The 22,094-nt window shown below is 38.4% G+C and overlaps 1 protein-coding gene across 1 annotated transcript in view; it reads right to left on the bottom strand.

Moving 5' to 3' along the window:
• Nucleotides 1-12,545: 12,545 nt before the first annotated feature.
• The window catches only part of LOC127104090 (uncharacterized), a 33,360-nt gene continuing 23,811 nt past the window's right edge, over nucleotides 12,546-22,094 (bottom strand). Inside the window, exons 2-4 of the mRNA XM_051041303.1 lie at nucleotides 14,234-14,267; nucleotides 13,936-14,046; nucleotides 12,546-13,852 (exon numbers count right to left, since the gene is read on the bottom strand). Coding sequence (XP_050897260.1) covers nucleotides 12,546-13,852; nucleotides 13,936-14,046; nucleotides 14,234-14,267 — 1,452 coding nt within the window. The remainder of the gene's footprint in view (nucleotides 13,853-13,935; nucleotides 14,047-14,233; nucleotides 14,268-22,094) is intronic.

The following is a 22,094-nucleotide window of genomic DNA, read 5'->3' as shown; positions in this document are numbered from 1 at the left end:
GCTGGTTAGTGAATGACTTGAGGCTTGTGACTGGTTGTGCAAGTTGTTTACTTAAATGGAATTGGCCTTGAAGTTTGATTCTTGACCTGTTGAAAAAGTTTTTATCTATTGCCAGTTGTTAGTGATTTTAATTAGGAAGTGTTATGTTATGACTGATATGCTTTGCTTGGTTATGAACTAAAACAGGTTGGTGTTGTTGGGATGCAGGTGGACCAATGGCTTGGTGAATTGAGTTATGAACTCTGCATTTCCAATGGACAGGTACTGCTATGCTTGGGTGATTGTAGTATTTTGAGCATGGATGCATGAATACCTTATGCAAGTTTGGTATGATACAAGTATGTGACCTGCCTCTACTTTATGTATATCCAATCCCTCCAATGTCCTCAAAAGGACCTGTCTCTACAAAGTTAGTTTATGTATATCCAATCCAACACAACAAAGCATAAACAAACAATGGCATGAGATGAATTGAATCCCAAATCAAGGATTAAACCAATGTAAAAGAGGCAAAGGCACACACCATAAAGAAGACCCCAAACCAAGTCAAAGAATGGACCAAGAACAAACCCTAAAACTGGGTCATACTCTAGTACAAAGACAAGACTCAAAACCTAACCAAATGACCAATCCAAGACCCATCCTTTTGCATATCACACCTTCAAACACTCCCTCCAATGTCCTCAAAAGGACCAGCATCAAATCAATAATCAAGTATCTCAACTTGCTTATGTAATGTAATGACCAAAAATATGCACAAAATGAACTTCCAATTTAGAAAATTCATATCAAATAAGAAATGCATGCAATGACTTTGGGATTTTTTGTATGATTTCCTTACGCCATGAATGTCCAATATGCAAAAGATCAAGTCAAAAATGATGCAAATGCCATGTGAACAAAAATGCACCAATTCAATGTCAAAAATGTGACAATAACAGGTGAGAAAAAATCCAAACCAGTGACCAATAACTCATGTCATGTATGAATGTCATGTATGCAAAAGAGTGGATCAAAAAGCTCAAAATTGAGGATTTCACAATGCATTGAATGCACTAGGTCAATTTGGCACAATATTGATTCAAAAATTTCCACCTAAAAATCCAGACATCAAAAATTCTTGAATTCAACACCATAAAAAAGTAGACACAAATACAAAACTGTGAAAAAAGAATTTGGACTCAATTGGACAACTTTTGTATTTTTTATGAATTAAACAAAATGACCAAAGTAAATGAAATATGAAATGGAAATGGAGAGAAATAAAATATTTGAATTAAATCAGAAAAACAGAAACAATTGGATCTGGCGCGCATCTGAGATCAACGCTCCACATTCAAACAATGAAACACACCGTTTCATTAATTGATGTCATCACCCAGTCACCAATCAATGCTCGCGCGGCCTTGGTCAAAGGAATCTCACCCAATCACTCGTTCACGCATGAATCCACATGGCACACACATCAGCTAAACCCTAACATAACACAGACGCCGGAGCTCCGCTCCGGTCGTCTTCTCCGACGAGCCCCTGGTGGCTCCCACGGCGGCGCCACCCAAATTTTTTCCAAAAATTCACCAGACCACCACCATTCCACTCAGTTTTCAACGCTGATTCCAAATATCACCTTAGTTTCTCCTAATTCTCCATAGGTTTTGCAAATCGAAGAAGAGAAGTTTCTAGATCCAAACTTCCAGTCACAACTACGTCCTCAATTCTCACTCAATCTCAATTCTAATCATATATTCATGATCTACACAACAAGATCTATAATTCTATAACCTAAAATCAGCAAAAGGAGAGAGTGAAAGTGAAGTCACCTGGAAATGGAGACCTCTAAAATCACGATCTCACGAGCTCAGCTGCTCCAGATCAACTCCTATGAACTTCCTTTGAATTTTTATGCAAAAATGAATGGATGAAACCTCTTGAATGTGCCTCAATTTCCAAATCTGTTCATCATGATAATGCACTTGAGCTGCTCGATTTCTTGAGGAATTGCACCAAACGATGGATGATTCTTGATCAGTGAAGTATGAGGATCAAGAATATACAATGATCTTTGAGGTTTGTGTGAAGGAAATGAAAATTCGAAGAGAGATATTTTGAGATAATTTCTTAAATTCTAGATCTGAAAATGCAGTTATGGCAGTTATGATTAGGGTTTCTCTATTTATACTCCTTGCTAATGACACTGATAATCATATTATCCCTTTGCTAATCATGATTAGTGAGTTATCATGCCAATTGCAAAAATGCAAATTGAGCTCCCATGGCCATAATGCACGTGCTCAGCCCCATGCTAAGATTGGAATCCACTCAAGAACAACCAAGGGTCGTGATGGGAAGATTATTTTGCTTGCATCTTAAGCCAAGAATGAATGGTGAAGATTTGCTTCATTTTGAACATGTGTGAAACAATGAATATACATGCCTCCTTCATGCATGGAAAGGGCTCATTTTTACTCCAACATGGTCCATGAAGAAAGCTGAATTGAAGCCTTGCCTTGGTTCTTTGTAAATTTTGGTTTGTAGCATGATATCATCCTTAGAACAAATGTGAAATAATGTGACTTTTGACCATGATTCCTCTTGCACAATTGAGCCAATTGAAGCATTATATCAAAAGTTATGCCATTTTGAATTTCCATGCACACTTTGTGATCAAATGACCATAACTTCTCAACCATACATCATATGTACATGAATTAAGACTTTTTTTGGAAAGGGGAGACAAAGATCTACAACTTTCATGTTCACAAAAAATCCATTTGAAACTTCTTTGATATTGAAAAGTAAAGTTGAAGGTGGACCAAAAACATGCCAAATTTGGAAACTTAGAATTATAGGTCATTTTCCATTTTTAGTAACTTTTTCCATGACCTTTGAATCTTCAAGATGGATGTTTAGAATGATTAATAGACCCCATTTGAACATGATTGAGGTGTCTTAACTCATTTCCCCACCTTATAGCCCTCAGTTGACTTCATAGTTGACTTTTGATCCTCAGATGACCTTGAGATGTCTTGATCCACTTGAGCCCCTACCACTTGGTGAAATTGCTTCAAAATGAAACCCTAGCTCATGCAAGCTCCTTATAATAATAATATGCTCCTCATCCCAAGAAAATACCTCATCTCTTTGAGAAACCCTGATTGGAAGAACTGCATTGATTAGGGTTGACCAAAGGTCACAACCCTAATCCAGAGGAACTTGAGGATAAACTCTGAAACTCTTGATAATGATAGAACCATGATGATGGTGATATATCCTTGCAGATAAGATGATGCTCAAGACCTTTGAAGAATCAAGAAACCCTAATTGGAGCCCATACCCTCAGATGGTTGATGATCAATTCAAAGTGACCCTCAGGCTTGAATCACCTAACTTCTCCATCTTTTGAAAAGACTTTGGAGGATGATCCTCTTATTTTCATATGAGATTCAAAATGCAATGCCTAATTCCCTAAAACATGAAAAGCAATGCCCTAAACTAGTCTCAAGAAGAGGAGGGCAAATTTTGAGGTGTTACAGTAAGTGCTTGCATTGTTGATTGGTTGTGAACTGGTTCAATGTTACTGTTTGGAGGTTTTTTTATGTTAGTCATTACATGTCCATGTTTTCCATTGTCTGCACACGCCTATTGGATATGTTGCAGCTCCTGCTCATGATTCTGCTACATTATCATTGATGATTGTTTGATGCAATATTCGATTGATGTATGTTATTCTACAATCTTTAACTAACTTCCTTATTCTTTTGTACACGATGCTAATGCAAGAGGTTGGTTTATGTTGGTGATGATGCAGATGTGGTGCCCATGGTGGTTGATTACTGGTTGTTGAAATGCAAGCTTGGTGTATGAAGTGAAGTAAGTCCAAGTTTTGGTTTTGCTGTTGCATTTGATCTGTAGATTTGTTCTCAATTATGTTGGTGACATGCTTGACTGTTTGCTGTTCCATGGTGCACCATGTCTTATTTCTATTTAAGATCCATTACATAGTACTAACTGGTTTTGTAGGTTTTGTGCAAAGCTGTTGTGGTTTGGTGTAGTGGTGTGCTGCAGGTGCAACTATGGTTCTTAGTTGGCTCAAAAACATGCAATTGTATCTAGTAGGTTTGCTATATGTCTCCATTCATTTTTTTATGGTTCAGTTTGTGTTTAATGAAGCTTTGAACCAATGTATACTGCAGGGGAAGGTCTATCATGGCATTTTGATTAATAGCAATAACAGCAAGGTAATGGTATGTTAATGCGCAAGATGGTTCAAATGGTTTGCAACCTCTTCATTTCCATTTATGGTTTTGCAACAAGGTTCCTAACATCGATCATGCACCTAGAGGATGGTTGAACAAGGACTTACAATATGATGACCAAGAGTGGAGTTTGAAGCATTCATGACAAATGGCAAAGATTCAAAGGTTAAGGATCAAAATTTGCCCTTGGGATTAGAATTAGAAGTAGGACTTAGGGTTTTAGGATGAAGAGGGCTTGGGTTGAATTTTGTCAAAATTGACCAAAAAGTCAACTGTTGACCAAAGTCAACATTTGGTCAACATGTAATTTTTGTTCTTTTTGGGATGTAATGAGCATTGCAATGGGCTATGGGTGGTTATTTAAATGGAAATTGGTGTTTATGAATGAAATGAATTGAATTTGGCATTTGAATTGACATGAACCTTGAATGTATTGCCTTGTAAATGGATTGTAATGGATTGAAATTGGCTTTGACTTGATCTTGAATGGACATGATTTAAATGAACCAAGAATATGACTTTGGGTGAACATGAATGACTTGAATAAACCAATAACATGAATCAACTTGACTTGCATAGACAGTGATGAACACGAACCAAAGATCCATGAACCAAACACTAGGCATTAAAGATGTCATGAAACGGACTTGGATGGACTCCACTAGATGAAACCAAACAAATCAAGGGCTAGGCCCTTGAAATGTACAAATGAAATGCCATGGGATATAAGTAGAGGATGGAGATTCATAGGACCCGAGACTTGGGCTAGGACCAATGTCCTTAAGCACAGATGGATAGAACCAAGCCAAAATCAATATGAATGAGCCCAATATAAGGGTTTATGAGGGACAATGACCAAGCCAGAGTGTCAAACACACAATGGATGATGAATTGGGTGGAATTAGGGTTTTTAAGACCATCTAGATGAAAAGTCAGATTACAAGATTCCTGTATACCAAATCCTCCTTGATTGGGATTACTTGAAGCATGTTGAAGCTTTGAATCAATCAAGATGCTTCACAAACAAACCCAAAGCTTCAAGACCAAATATTTAAGCATTAGGGTTAGAGAGCTTTGACGATTTCTTGGCTACCCATACCTCCATCATCAAGAGATTAGGGTTCTGGAGGCCCATGAGCCTTGGTTCAAGTCCAAGTCACACCTTTCAAGTTGATACACAAGCCAATCCTAGCTCCACATGCCAAACATTTGGAATCCATGGTAATCCCTTGAAGGAATGAATGGTGTTTATGCATGAGTTATTAATGTATGCAACTGAACCCTAGCCAAGTGGTTGGATGAAGACATGAAAAAAAAATGGGGAGGCAAATTTAGGGGTACAACAGCTGCCCCTATTTAATCTTCTTGGACCTAAATACAAGAATTGCGGAAGATTTTCGGGTATTCAAGGTAGAAGAGGATTCAATACCTACGTGCCCGAAGTTTGTCGGACCAGGTGATTGGGTTTATTACCAGTGTGGAGAAGATGTTTTATGTAGTGCATGATGTATGCTTATTTTTTATGATGCATGTTTTTTCTTGCTTGTTGTATGTAGGGATAAGTCTTTATCGTGGTGTGAACTCCGACTCGTCATCAAGAATTAGAACATGATTTCCTAGAAGTTTTAATTGGTGCCAATGCTGCCATCACAAAATCCCCTGCCTATTAAGGAACACTGAAAGGCTAGAGTCCCCAGGTGCCCCAGTCGATTGACTGTCACAGGTATTCAAGTAAAATTATTGTTGAGTCACCGATCACTTACTAGGTTTACCGAGTTTCAACAGTAATGCAAATTGTTTCTCTTTAATGTAGCTTTTTATTGTCCCCCCGAATTTTAAAGTATAATGTGAGTAAGACAAGTCAATTATTTTGCATACAAAATATAGAACAAACACATTTGATGGAATAAACTGAATTTTATTGATATGGAATTCATACATATGTTGAGTACAAGGATGCAGACGCCCTTAATGAGGACGTTCCAAAAATTGGAAAAATAAATTGAAATGGAAATGGGAAATATTTTGTATGATTTTCTCCATTGATTACAACATTGGCTTTAGTCTACCATATAATCTGAATCCCAAGACCTTGCTTCAGCTGACGGTGATTGGATCGGTCCTCGACCCTCTAATATCTAGCTTGTAACGTGTAGACTCAGGGATCATAGTCAATGCCTTTATCCCTAATTTTTTCCTGGATCTTTTGATTCTTTTTGTCCACCGGGATGCTCCTTTTTGCCTAAGCCGCCCTTTCGGGTTTTCGGCTTAGCGAGCTTAATATGTGTTCCCTAACTTTTGCATGGACAAATCATTTTTTGGTCCATTGGGATATTCGTTTCTGCCTAGATTCACCTTGCGGAGGTTAATCTAGCGGGCTTTCATCATTTCTTTTTAGGCATAATACTTTTTGACTATGTCGGAATTCACTAGCGAGGGTAAATCTTCCCCATCCATTGTTGTGAGGATTACAGACCCACCTGAGAAGGCCTTTTTTACTATGAAAGTTCCCTCATAGTTGGGAGTCCATTTGCCTCGCGGGTCTGAGTGAATAGCAAAATACCTCTTGAGCACGAGGTCTCCAACGTGGTATGCACGAGGAAGAACCTTCTTATCAAACGCTTGTTTGAGACGTCTTTGGTAGAACTGACCATGACAGATGGCCGTCAAACGCTTCTCTTCCATTAGATTCAGTTGGTCATACTGAGATTTAACCTATTCAGCTTCATCAGGATTCGCTTCCATTATGACCCTGAGTGAAGGAATCTCATCTTCGATCGGTAGGACGACCTTCATTCCATAAACTAGAGAGTATGGGGTTGCCCCAGTGGATGTGCGGACTGAGGCTCTATAACCATGCAAAGAGAAAGATAACATCTCATGCCAGTCCTTGTAGGTTTTGACCATCTTCTGGATGATTCTCTTGATGTTCTTGTTAGCCGCTTCTACGACGCCATTCATCTTGGGCCGGTATGGAAAAGAGTTGTGGTGCTCAATTTGAAATTCTTCGCACAACTACCTCATCATAGTGTTATTCAGGTTACTAGCATTGTCAATGATGATCTTGCTAGGTATTCCATAACGACAAATTATCTCTTTCTTGATAAACCGGGTAACCACCTGTCGAGTGACATTAGCATATGAAGCAGCCTCGACCCATTTCGTGAAGTAATCAATAACGACTAGGATGAATCGATGTCCATTGGAAGCTTTGGGTTCTATCATCCCAATCATATCGATGCCCACATAGAAAAGGGCCATGGAGAAATTAGAACATTCAACGGAGTTGGTGGCACAAAGATCTTATCACCATATATCTGGAACTTATGGCATCTTTTCACAAAGTTGTAGCAATCAACCTCCATTGTCGTCCAATAATAACCAGCCCGGAGAATCGTTTTTGCCATAGCGGGACCCTTCGCATGTAAATCATTGCAGCCCTCGTGTATGGACCTTACGATTGTACTAGCTTCGTGTTTATCCATGCATCCAAGCAGTACAGAATCATAATTCCTCTTGTATAGTACATCACCGTTTAGGAAGAACTTAGAAGAGAGTCTTCTTAGAGATTTCTTATCGGTAATGGATTCACCCTCGGGATATTGTTGTTTCTCCAGAAACGTCTTTATGTCGTGGAACCAAGGCTTATCGTCAGGATCGGCCTCAATTGGTAGACAATGTGCTGGTTCATCTAAGTGGTCAATCTATATGAATGGTGCTACATTCTTCCATTTAACTTTGAACATAGATGCCAGCGTGGCTAGAGCGTCTGCTAACTGATTTTCTTCCCTAGAAATATGGTGAAAAGAGATTTCATCAAAAAAGGGTATCAGTTTCCAGATGTGCTCTTTATAGGGTATCAATTTCCTATCCCGAGTCTCCCAATCGCCCTTAATCATATGCATTTCTTGTCCAAATTGAGTGAATTTGATCTATTTGGAAAGGTGAGATCAAGAGGAACAACTTTCATGTTCAACACTTTTTCATTTGGAGCTTGGAACTTGGAGAAATATTTGGTGGAAGTTTGGAAATTTTTGACATCTCAAATTTTTTCTAAATGTCAAGCCATATGTCTCAATATTCCACCTTGCTTAACTTTTTATATGAGCTTCAAATGAGAACAGTGTCTTTATCAAAGTTGTATCTCTTTGAAATACATTCAAAATGGTCATCAATTTTATGTCATTTGGATTTGAAATGATAGAGTTATGCATTTTTTAAGTTTGGAAAAATCACTTAATCAATGGTATAGGTCAAAAGTGACCTATAATGTAACCTCATATCACATGCTCAAAAAAGTTGAATTAGCTCCCACTCCAAACATCAAAGTTGAAGTAGACCCATTTAATTTGATTGGGCATATTGGAAATATTTCATCTCATAAAAATTGAGCAAGTTATGGCCTTGGGAAGTTGACTTTCAAATTAGGGTTTAGACAAAATGACCTATAATGTTTCAACATAGAAAATGATTTTCCAAGAAAAAGTAGCTCTAGGTCTCAACATGAAAGTTGTTTGGAGTGTCATTTAGAGTACGTTTGCTCTTGGAACCATTTTCATATGGTAAAAATTATAGGAGATAGGGTCTAGGGAGACCCAGTTTTGATCAGATGAATTCGTCTGGCCAACCACCATCAACCAACATGCTAACTTCCAATTATCTTGACTTTCTTGGCTCATGGTAGATAATATATGCATAAGATGATGAATTTTGAAGTGTCCCTTGAGAAATTTGATAAATTGGTGAGATAGCTTGTTGGAGAAGTTACTCAAGATACCCAGTCAAACTAGGGTTTCCAAGGCAAATCACCCTCAAACTTTTGAAGATAACTTGATCAATATAACATGTAGAGAACATTAGGATTCATATATGACCCTCATAACCATTCTTGAATCAATTCTTGGGTTGTGCTCTTTGTTGATGAGGGTCTCAAACCTTATATGTGAACTTGATGAATCAATGGAATCATGCCCTTCCTACAAAAGAGTTAGACAAATGCAAAGACATATTTTTGGTATTTTGGTTAGTGAAATGATAAAATACAAGTATGATATAATCATAAAGTGCTTGGTGATTTCTCCCAAAACAAACCAAATGAATGAGGGGTAAGGAGGATGCCAAGGTATGATCCCAATGCTAATGCTTATGATGAAATTGCCTGAGGGATCTTAGGGTCAAAATTGAGGTATTACAGCTGCCCCTATTTAAGGACATTTTAACTGAGGAGGCGAAGGTTAAAATCTTCATGTCGACTCAGTAGAATGGGCTTAAATAACAACATATAGAAACATATTTGGTCCCTAAGAGACTTCATGATGCATATGATATGAATGTAAAAGTAAATTCTTTGTGGGGAAATATTGCCACAAAGGAAAAGAAATCAGAGAGACCGAACATCCGCAGGAGCATAATGCATTCCATAAGGAAAACTCATTGGAGAGACAGAGACTCTAGGGGGATAAAAAGGATTTATGCGTAGGCCAGGCTTCGACTTAAAACTACTGGGGGACTCGAGGAAATCCATATAAAAATGGAAAGACTCAGTCGGGAAAAACAACATCTCGAGGGGATACAAATAAGTCAGGATAAAACTGAAATATTTGACTCATGCAGGGAAAAACGATTTCACTAAGGAAATGCACACTCAACTCAACTGGGGAAGAAATAAACTTCAACACAAGAGGAGCAGAAATCTATTATCTATTACCTGTTACTGGGTAAGGAAATAATAAAGATATGACAGAGAGAACACCCGTTATCGGTTAGAATGAACATATCATTGATGGCTCGCTGAGGATTACCAGGAGGGAGTATTCATTACCGGTTACTGGGTAAGAGTAACCTTGCTAGGCAAAACTGCAGAAATTAGGATTTACAACTACCAGTTATTGGGAAGAAGACCAAGGGTGAGAGTATCCCTCATCGGTTAGAATGAGCATATCAAGGATAAACTCGACAGGGAAGAAAATACCTCATCGGTTAAGATTAAGATATCAAGGATAGACTTTCCTAGAAATGTCAATGAGGATACCCATCATCGGTTAGGATGAACATATCAAGGATATACCAACTGAACAAAAAGGGAGGAATTACATCTATCAAAAGCAGGATAGAAAACCTTCAGAGAGAAAATCTGTCACCGGTTACGATGAACATATCAAGGATTATCTCTACGAGGGGACAAAGAAGGATTTATAACTACCGGTTACTGGGTAGAAAATCAATCAAAGAGAAAATCTGTCACCGGTTAAGATGAACATATCAAGGATAGACTCTGAAAAGGGGAGTAAAAATAGGGATTACATCTATCAATTACTGGATAGAATACCAAAGGAGAGAAAATCTATCACTGGTTAAAGTGAACATATCAAGGATAGACTCCGCATAGGGGGAAAGTAGGATTTACAACTACCGGTTACTGGGTAGAAAACCAAAAGTGAGAATATCAGTCACAGGTTAAAGTGAACAAATCAAGGATAGCCTCTTGCAGGGGAAGAAAAGATATCCGTCACCGGTTAAGGTGAACATATCAAGGATATACTTCTTAGGGCCTCCACTGAAGAGAAAAAGGGTACTTTTGTCGGGTATTGGGCAAGAAGTAACAAACTGCAAACTAAGAAGAATATTACCAGTTACTAGGTAATAGACTCTTAGGGGACCAAAATATCTATCTAGGTAAGATCTAGAAAGAAAACGGTTAATCAAGACTCAACCCAATAAGGACATAACTCAAGGGGAGTAATTCCATCCATAAAATCTGTTGGAGAGGAAATTGAAATAATAGTCATCCACGAGAAAAGAAACTTGGTTGGGAAACAGAGAAAGGTTCAAGTCTTTCTGCTTAAGGGGCTGACACTCTACAACTGAAGAAGGACAGACACTAGCTTTGGTATGGGGATAAAGTACCGCCATAACAAAGAATAAGAATCTCAAACAAATGAGATATGAAGATGCATAATATGCAAATTATGAAATTATATGAACGTATATGTATATATGATGATTATGCTGACAAAATGATCACAAAGGATACAAAGGTGTCGCAAAGAATTTGAACCATCGGTACAATCCTCAGTCAATCCACACAAAATATGGAGACAACAGTCGAAGAACAGCGAGATCACCATCCCAAAGGCTCAACCCTAGCTGAGTACGGAGGAGATCTGCTAAGGATAGAACATCCAATATGTGGGGAATTTTAGGTCAACACCATAAAAATGGGAGACAACCCTTCAGAGAAACAAACATAACAAAGGCTGCTCAGAAACCAGGAGGAAATTCTGAATGGGAGCAAGTTGAGTGGTTATTGGTGGGGACACCAAAGAGATCTACTCCCTCCTTTTTTAATTATATGTCGTTTTGGAAAAAAAAATTGTGCCAAAATATAAGTCGTTTTGTAATTTCTATGTAGAATTAATTTTTTTCTTCCTAAAATACCCCTAATTCATCTCTTTTTTCTATAATTTTCATAATTCAGTGAATCTTGTATTCCAATGCAGAGTGACATTATGAATATTGTTTTTCAATGCATTAGTTCAACTTCTTATAGAAAAAGTCTTCCTCTCATAAAACTCTATATTAATTTGTGATTTTTTCAAAATTCCTCTCTCTTAAGAATATACTAACTCCCAATTAAAACTCATAAATATCTCTCCTCAACGTGAATTCTCAAGTTTTATATATTGTGAGTTTTTTAGTCCTTCTTCCTATCATAACAAAAAAATCCTTCAAAAAATTGGCAATGGAATATCCCAAAAATCCATCGATAGAAATAGTAGAAGATTCTATAGTTTCTGATAATGTTACCGATAAAGAAAATGATGAAGATCCAATTTTTCAAGAAATCATACAAGACTCCGAGGATGAACAAGACGAAGAAGATCCCATTGATTTAAATATCCTTCCGGATAATGGATTGATAGATTTAAACAAATTTCCAGACGAGGAAGATGAAACTTCAGATGAAGCAGAACACAAAGAAGAATGGAAGAAGTTACGCAAGATTTATCTTTCAAGATTTTATTAAAATTTAATATTGTTATAATTATCTTTGATTTGAAATGATTATTTTCATTTGAAGAGATTTTTAAAATCCTTATTTACTATAGTTACATTTCTGTAAGTCTTTATTCCATTGTTTTAGTTAATCAAGTGAATTAGAAGTACGTAATAATTTACTGTTCGGTTTAAAATATCCCATTATAAAGAAATTTTATAAGGAAAGAACATAACCCTTTACTTACTTTTTTTTCTGAATAACCAATTACAAATAGAGAAATTTTAAAATGGTTAATCATCAGCAACAATATCTAAATATCCCATAACATCTTGCACTAATTGGTTATCACATTTTAACCGTGATGGCAATTGATTTCTAGCTTCCAACATTTTTTTCTTCATATGTGGAATTTTATAGTTGTGGGAACCTCTTGCTTTCATAATTTCAATCATACATGATTGAAGTGTTAAAAATATATGATTTGATTTGGTAACTTCAAATTCTTGAAAAGACTTATCAACTGCACTCACAAGTTCATCAATAGAATTAGGAGACTCTCTATGTTGTAAGGCTTGTATTGAACTGAAAAAACCAAGATCTAAAACATTTAAATCAGGTGAATTTGGAGGTTGACACATTAATCGAATGTCAAATCCATCTTGTGTGGCGGCTAGACGAAATTCTTCATCTTCACAATGAAGGTGTGTTCTTGCGTTATCTTGCTGAATGAATATCGGATGACCGATTTCTTCCCTTGGCCATTTTTCTTTAATAGCGGGTAACACTTTCTGAATCAAAAATGTTCTCATGACATCTTTAGTAATTGACGTCATTGCTTTGGTCTCAAGTGTACCTGCAGGTCTATTTACACTAGATCTTCTAGCAGGCTTTTGTATGACAAAAGGATATACACCAATTAATCCGCTGAATGTTACGTTTTGTTGCAAATTAAATCTTGGCCTAGCTATGGCAACTAGAAACATAACTTTTGGTATAAAATTTTTACTTTTATAAGTACGAATGGGATCTTCTTCATCCTGTACCAAATAAAAATTTCTTGACTTTTCTTTCATATAAAACCATTTTTCGTCAATGTGAACAATGTTATACATTCCTTTAAAACGAGGATCATTATTATGTATGCTATCACTATCTAGCATATCAACGCAAAACTGTAATCTAGCTCTCTTATTTTCTTCTGTTAAATAAGGTTTGATAGCATTTGAATGTCTTCTTATTTCTCTCAACTTTAAAGATCTTACCAATGTGCTTGTACTTACTTCTAATGCGTGAGAAAGAGACCGAATAGAGGTTCTTTGCTTTAAAGGAATGTCACGCACTAGATTAAGGTCTATATGGACTCTTTTGCGTCCACAATTTCCTACCTTTTTATGAGTCACATCAGCATGCACTCCTCTGTTCTTAGCTAGTTTCCAAATACGTTGTACTGTGCGTATGTTAACTGAAAACAGTGAAGACACTAATTTGGTCACCCCTTTTTTTAATTTTCCATCAACACTTTTCTCTAATAAAGCCTCATATATAATCCTTCTCTCAGAATTCGACAACATCCTTCTCTGTGTGATTACTTCTGAATCTGTACATATGAGAAAACTAACATATTAATTACATTGATTAAAAAGAATAAATTTAAAAATATTAAAAGAGAAATTATGATACCAAATTCAGATTCAATGTTGACATGAATGTTATTTTCCACATCATTTTCTTCATTTTGTACGTTGTTGTTTTCCACATCATCATCATCATCATTTTGTATGTTGTTGTTTTCTATAATAACACAGAGAAAGTAGAAAACCCATATACCATTAGAAAAAAATGAAAAGGGTGAAAAAACACACAAAACTGACATGATAAGTAAGGAAAAAATAAACCAATTAAATTCTAGAGATTTTTTTAAGGGTCATGAAGAAACAAACAAATAAGGTGTAAAGAGCGTGATAATTTTGTTACTTACCAATGGGGTCATTAGTATCTTCTTCCAAAGATATCTGAGATATGTGCATATTTGGAATGGTATTAAGATCAATACTTTCTCCAATGTTGATATTTAAATCGGGTATGTCATACGGTGAACTGACTTTTTGTGTTTTTTAATCGCAATGTCGCGGTTAGCAAGAGTCGCCACCGACTTTTCTTTTATCCAATAAGGAAAGGTGGAAAAGAACAGGAAAGACCTTAATTTAGATTCTTAGGTTCGGGAGGTACATTATACAAAGGGAAGGTATTAACACCCTTTGTATCCATGGTTATCCATGGGCTCTTAATTGCTGAATCATTTATGTTTTTCTAGTCTGAAAAAGTGGTTGAGAAATGTGTAGGAAATGTTTTGAAAGGGAGAATTTAACTTTGTAATGATTCTCGTATGAATGTATACAAAGTGGTTATCTCGTTTAGTTTTGAAAATAGTTTAGAAAAATATAACTCGGCAATGATTCTAGTGCGAATGTATGCCAAGTGGTGATTTTCTAATGGAGGTTTTGAAAGGTGTAAGGTGTGAAAGGTAGTTTTAAATTGTGAATAAGCAATTAAGAGTTATACCTATCCGAGGTCTTTCCGGGCATTTCCTATCCTTATGAGGGTAAAATTGTCCTTACTGTTGAGAAGTAAGTAGTTTTATCCTTTGGATGTAGAAGGGTCATCGAAGGGTCATTGATTGGTCATTGAAGGCAACAGTTGTGAGGATACCTTAGCATCCGAAGGGACGATCATCATTTAACCGTAGGCTACACCGAAGGGTCATCGAGGGACAAAGGCAACATTCGAGGGACTATGATGATTTAACCGAAGGGTCTTGCTAAGTGTATCCCCATATTCGCGGGACATGACCGTAATACCGTAATCGCAGGGTAACAAAGAGAGGTCCAAGATCACTTATTTAAAGGCAATGTGTTATAATTAATTAGGTAGCCGTAATCAAGTAGGTAATTAGGTCCATATTAAAATCAATACATTAAGATCAATTAAGCCATTAAGGTGGATCTTCGCCATGAAATGACTACATTAAAATCAATTGAGTAATTCAGGATGAATCTCCATAAGGGTATCCCATACTTAAGGTGGAATACCTAGCCGGCCGTTTCTTCGAGAATATGTAAGCCTTTACACCATTTAACACACGGGTTAGAGCATTGAGATAAAGTATGATTTGACAATTGCACCATAAAATAAACATAACAGTCATGAACTCAGGCCAAATGATGCAGAACTATAATAAATCATGATTAGATAAATATAAGACAGAACAACAAAGAGACAAAGCAGCCACTGTCCCGTTCGCCTCTGCTTCGCCTAGCGAAGGCTCAGCGAATGCTCGCTACAGGCTCGCTTAGCGATGTGCTAGCGAGCGGCCACGGGTTTGGATTTTGACAGCAGCATGACCTCCGAAAACCTGAACTTTTATGGCATTTGATTACAGGAACAGCATGGACAAACATTCATGATATTCAAGCATATTTAAATTCGCATGTGAAATCAAATTACATATTCGAAACTTCAATCATGATGCTTTATGTATATATAGATTACCGATTAAAAGCATAAAACAATAGTGATGCGCAAACCTGCTTGCAACTAAGCTGCTATGTTGCAGAGACTGATCGCTTTTGGTATCGGATGGAGTTGGGCGGCGGTAGCATCGGAGCGGAGGAGCGGCCTTCAGGGTTCTTCACTCGGAACTCTCTAAAGTAGCCTCTAGGGTTTCTGTGCCAGGGTTTCCGTCCGTCTTCCCTCTGTTTTTCCGTCCTTCTTCGTCCGTTTTCGTCCCCCCCTTCCTTCGTGACTGAAGGCTTGGCTATTTATAGTGCTCTTGTTATGACCTAATGGGCTCAGAATGAAGCCCAGAAATTCTGATATTCGCAAGCTTCGCTAGGCGAAGGAGTTGCTCGCCTAGCGAGCAAGCTATTTTGGGCTTTTACTGGACCTGGTGCTTCGCTGGGGCGAGTGTCATAACGAAGTGTTCGCTAGGCGAAGGAATTGCTCGCCTAGCGAGCAGGCCAGTTTGGGCCATCTTCTGGATTGGGCCTGTTGTGAGTTGGGCTTTTGTTCCTTTGAGGTCAGTGTCTTGCATAACAAGTCGGAGTGTCTTGAAAAATGCCTTGGGCAAATTTTGGGGTATGACAGCTGCCCCTGTTCAATATTCTTGAACCGAGAGAGTAGAATGGTATGTGCACCATTCGTGGTCTGGAGGTGGAAGATTATTGAACACTAGAATGCCCAAAAATTTGCACTTGTCAATCAGGAGCTAGTCTTGATGGAGATAGGCTTAAAGATGCCATCCAGGGAATTTGATGATGAGAGCTTCAGAGTGCGTCGTACATTAGACGATATCTGAAGACATGGATGTCGTACCGGGTCATACGCTAGCCCGTATAGTGAGTTATCCATTATGCTGTCGACTTCGTTGGGGAGTCAGAGTGTGTTATACGCTGCTGGGGATAAGGGATTAGAATGGATCATACGCTAGATCGTATCTGAATACCAGAGTGAGTTGTTCATTGGGCGGATGACTTCGCTGAGGATGAAAAATTAGAATGGATCGTACGCTAGATCGTCTCTGAGTTGCAGAACGAAACCTCCATTAAGCGGGTGATTTCACTGGGGATAGAAGATCAGCCCGAATCGTATGCTAGATCGTATTTGAGTTGAAGATCCAAATGGGTCTTATGCTAGACCGTATTGGAGTTGCAGGATGAGTCGTTCGTTAGGTTGTGTCTGATGATGAAAGAGGGTAGTCGTACGCTAGACTACACTTCAGAAACGTACCGTACACTAGGTAGCATCTGAGGAGATAAAGGTCTAACTGGGTCGTACATTAAACCGTGTCTGAGCAGAATGAGCCGTCCATTAGGCTGAATCTGATTATAAAAGGGGGTAGTCGTACGCTAGACTACAATTCAGAAATGTACCTGTCACTAGGTAGCATCTGAGTAGATGAAGGTCTAACTGGGTCGTACATTAAACCATATCTGAGCAGAGTGAGCCGTCCATTAGGCTGAATCAGCTTATAAAAGGGGTAGTCGTACACTAGACTACAATTCAGAAATGTACCTGTCACTAGGTAGCATCTGAGCAGATGAAGGTCTAACTGGGTCGTACATTAAACCGTATCTGAGCAGAATGAGCCGTCCATTAGGCTGAATCTGCTTATAAAAGGGGTAGTCGTACACTAGACTACAATTCAGAAATGTACCTGTCACTAGGTAGCATCTGAGTAGATGAAGGTCTAACTTGGTCGTACATTAGACTGTATTTGAGCAGCATGAGGATGTCTAACTTGGTCGTACATTAGACTGTATTTGAGCAGCATTTGAAGGTCTAACTTGGTCGTACATTAGACTGTATTTGAGCAGCATTTGAAGGTCTAACTTGGTCGTACATTAGACTGTATTTGAGCAGCATCTGAAGGTCTTGAAGGTCTAACTTGGTCGTACATTAGACTGTATTTGAGCAGAATCTGAGGACTTGAAGGTCTAACTTGGTCGTACATTAGACTGTCACTGAGCAGAATCTGAGGACTTGTAGGTCTAACTTGGTCGTACATTAGACTGTCACTGAGCAGAATCTGAGGACTTGAAGGTCTAACTTGGTCGTACATTAGACTGTCACTGAGCAGAATCTGAGGACTTGAAGGTCTAACTTGGTCGTACATTAGACTGTCACTGAGCAGAATCTGAGGACTTGAAGGTCTAACTTGGTCGTACATTAGACTGTCACTGAGCAGAATCTGAGGACTTGAAGGTCTAACTTGGTCGTACATTAGACTGTCACTGAGCAGAATCTGAGGACTCGAAGGTCTAACTTGGTCGTACATTAGACTGTCACTAAGCAGAATCTGAGGACTTGAAGGTCTAACTTGGTCGTACATTAGACTGTATTTGAGTGGTTGAAGGTCAGAATGGATCGTACGCTAGATCGTATCTGAGTTGTTGAAGGTCGGAATGGATCGTACGCTAGATCGTATCTGAGTTGAAGGAGTCATATGTTGAGATGAATCAGGATGAACCGTACGCTAGGCTATATTTGATAGTATTTGTGTATGCTGTATCTGCGATAAATGTCTGGGATGAGCTTATAGATGCCTTCGTTAGGAAGATGTCAGAATGAATGTTGACACGGAGTATATCTGAAAGATGTATCTGAAGAAGAAAGTAGTCGTACGCTAGACTGCACCTCGGAATATACCGTACGCTAGGCAGTATCTGAGGGATATAGTTGAATCTTGAATGTAATTGATAAAGATGTTCGTCTGAATGGACCTTTGTTTTGACTGTATCAAGAGGATAATTAACCTGAAAAATAAAGTTAGCTTCATGCCATGTCATGATGCATGAGATGCAAATGTTGTATGCATGCGTGTGCTGTAAAATGATGTAATGAGTGAATTATGCGGCTGGAATAAATGAGAGCATTGTATACATGTATATGTTATGAAATGATGTAATGTATATGATGCGGAATGAAAATTGTATGTAGGTATGTGATGTGAAATGATGTAATGAATGCACTATGTGTCTGAAACGTTCTTCCAGGGGACTCTACTGGGGAAATAAATCTCAGTCTTCTGGTCGGAGATATTTGTATTGATGACCCTTCCTTAGCTAGGGGTATTTGACTTTTATCTGATGGCAGAGATGTTCAACAGAGCCTGGCTGGGGGTAGAAGAGATGACCAGTCTAGTGATGCCAATTTCTTCTGGGGAATAACTGGCGTTGCCGGGGAATCGAATTAGCAATGGATTCATTGGGAAGCGTGATTAGACCTTCTCCTCGATCCTGAAGTCGTGTAGTAACTGCTATTACTATTCTAGGCATGCATTTTTGGTAAACATTGATCATATTCAAATGCATAAATGAATTCAAAGTAAATCCATGGACGTTTACGCAAACAAAACAGAAAAGGTAAAACAAAAGCATCTTTTTGGAAATGAAATTGTATTGATTTTGAAAGAGGGCCTGTAAACAGGCAATTTGTGTACAAGGAGACAGAAATCCTAGTAAGAGGAAATTGTCAGGCAAACAAAGAGAAAGCTATGCAGAAAAAGTCCTATCGATTCTAATTCCACTACTGTCATTATGTCTTCAAGCATCTCATCTCCTGTTGTCGGATAGAAGTGATTGGCTTGTTCAGTCCCTTGAACTTGGTTAAAGCTGACTGAGAACGGGACATAGTCTTACGCTTTAATCCCTAATTTTTGCCTGGACCGCCTTTTCAGGTTTTCAGTCCATCAGGATACCCTTTTTTGCCCAAACCGCCTTTTCAGGTTTTCGACTTGCCGGGTGTATGTTTTTATATGTTTATCCCTAATTTTGCCCGAACCCTTTTGGTTCGCCGGGATGCCCTTACTTTTGCCTAGGTACGTCGACCTAGCGGGTCTCTTTTATGCGTAGTATTAACTATGTCCGCGTTCACAGGATGCGGGAACTCTTCGCCATCCGTTGTAGCAAGCATCATGGCTCCACCAGAGAATACCTTCTTAACTACAAATGGCCCTTCGTATGTGGGAATCCATTTACCTCTGGGATCACCTTGCGGTAGAATGATACGCTTGATCACCAAGTCGCCAATTTGATATACCTGTCTATTGACCTTTTTGTTAAATACATGGATCATGTGCTTCTGATATATCTGCCTATGACAAACAGCCGCAAGTCTCTTCAATCAAATTTATCTGATCGAGTCGAGCCTGAATCTGTTCATCTTCATCTAAGCCCGCCTCTTTCATGATTCTTAGAGAGGGAATCTGAACTTCCACTGGTAAGATGGCTTCCATTCCATAGACTAAAGAGAACGGAGTTGCCCCTGTCGAAGTGCGCACTGAAGTGCGATAACCGTGGAGAGCGAATGGTAACATCTCATGCCAGTCTTTGTACGTTACTGCCATCTTTTGTATGATCTTCTTGTTACTCTTATTAGCAGCCTCCACGGCGCCGTTCATCTTCGGCCGGTACGGAGAAGAGTTATGGTGTTTTATTTTGAACTGCATGCAGAGTTCAGTAATCATCTTGTTGTTCAAATTAGTACCATTGTCAGTGATAACTCTTTCAGGAGACAGCAGGTTTCTCAAATAGATATTTGATAGAATCCATCTTAGAAGTCAATAAAGTGGTATGATTCAACATATACTGTCTTAGTCGGCGAGCAGCCCAAGCCAAAGCACAACAAGCTTTCTCGAGCTGTGAGTATCTTGTTTCACAGTCGGTACCTTTTGCTAAGGCAATATATGGCATGCCCTTTTCGACCAGACTCGTCATGTTGCCCCAACACACACCTCATTGAATTTTCTAACCCGGTCAAATACATGATGAGAGGTCTTTCTTCAACTGGTGGTATCAGGATTGGAGGTTCTTGGAGATACTTCTTGATTTTGTCATTCATCATTCCATACCATCTCTTGATTTTTCTTTTTTAGTAATTTGAAGATGGTTTGCAGGTAGCAGTCAAGTGTGGAATGAATCGGGCAATGTAATTCGAGTGCCCCAAGAAACCTCTGACTTCTTTCTTGTTTATTTCAGTACCCAGATTTACAATTTCAATTGATTCCTCATGCGGCTGTATAGTCTTTTCTTCTTGCAGTAGTCGGGCAAGTTCTCCAGGGACTTCACAATCCTCCTCGCTTCCATCCTCGGCTTGGTAGATCGGATTTGCAAAGTCATAATGAACAGTAGCAGAGTCATTACCAACAGGATCCAGAGTGGATATGGATCGGCAAATTGTTACGTGAGTGTGTGCAAGAAACATAGCTTGTTTGAAAAATGACAGGAAAGATAAAGAGCGCAATATTTGAATGCAAAAAGTCCATTAATTTATTGAATATGAATATGCTTATGAAAATGACAAACCCTTGAAAAATTAGCTATTATGCCCCGGGTATAGACACAATGCTTTGAAATACTAAAATAGCAATAACAATTACTCTCGACTAAAAGAAATCGGGATAGTGTCTTCAGCCTTCCAATTATTGAGTCCGTCACCAATTGTTGGGTAGACCCAGCTATCCAGGTCGCAATCGCTGTCAGCATCCTCTATAGCATTAAGAGTTTTGTCATGATTAGGCAGAGGAGCAGTGATGACCTTAGGAGTCTCAGGCGGATCCAATTCAAATTTTCCGGCGTCGATCATATCCTGAATTTTATTCTTCAACGACCAACAATCGTTCGTATTATGCCCGGGGCTATCGGAGTGATACGCGCACCTGGCGTCGGGATTATAACTAGGAGAAGTAGTGTTGGGTTTTGCAGGAGGATCTCTGAGGGTAATTAAATTTGCTTTTAGCATACCCTGCAGTGCTTGTGCTAAAGTCATATTGATCTTCGTAAACTGCCTTCTTCCCGGGTTAATGTGCCTCACAAATTTCTTTTCTTTTTTCTTCTCGAGCAAGAGAGCCTTCAGTTCTTCCTGCCCCTTGGATAAGTTCAAGATCATCTCCTGGAGTTGAGCGTTCTGAGCATGGAGATCTTTGACAGTTTGTTCGAGGTCCATTTTTCTGTTTGCATGAAAACCATGAGAACATTGATCCCTTTAGAACACCTGTTGTGCAATGTTATGCTATGCAATGTATGAAATGTTTTCAAAGGACTTTTGGAATCTAACTTTGCATAAACTATCAAAAAAGGAAACTTTTTTTTTTTTTTTTTTTTTTTACAAAATAGAGCAAAGTTAAATCCCTAAGTCCTCGAAATGGTTAGTTCAATGCCATGATGTTATGATGATGTTATGATGTTATGATGTTATGATGTTAAATAAGTAACAAGCAAGTCACACAACAATCATTCCTAAGTTTTAAGGCTTGCATGAGTTCCATAGGTAAGTACCCTCCC

Source organism: Lathyrus oleraceus, chromosome 7 (assembly GCF_024323335.1).
Source record: "Lathyrus oleraceus cultivar Zhongwan6 chromosome 7, CAAS_Psat_ZW6_1.0, whole genome shotgun sequence".
In the NCBI taxonomy this organism is placed as follows: Eukaryota; Viridiplantae; Streptophyta; class Magnoliopsida; order Fabales; family Fabaceae; genus Lathyrus; species Lathyrus oleraceus.
Note: the sequence above shows the minus strand (reverse complement) of the source record. Positions and strands in the feature narration are given on the sequence as shown.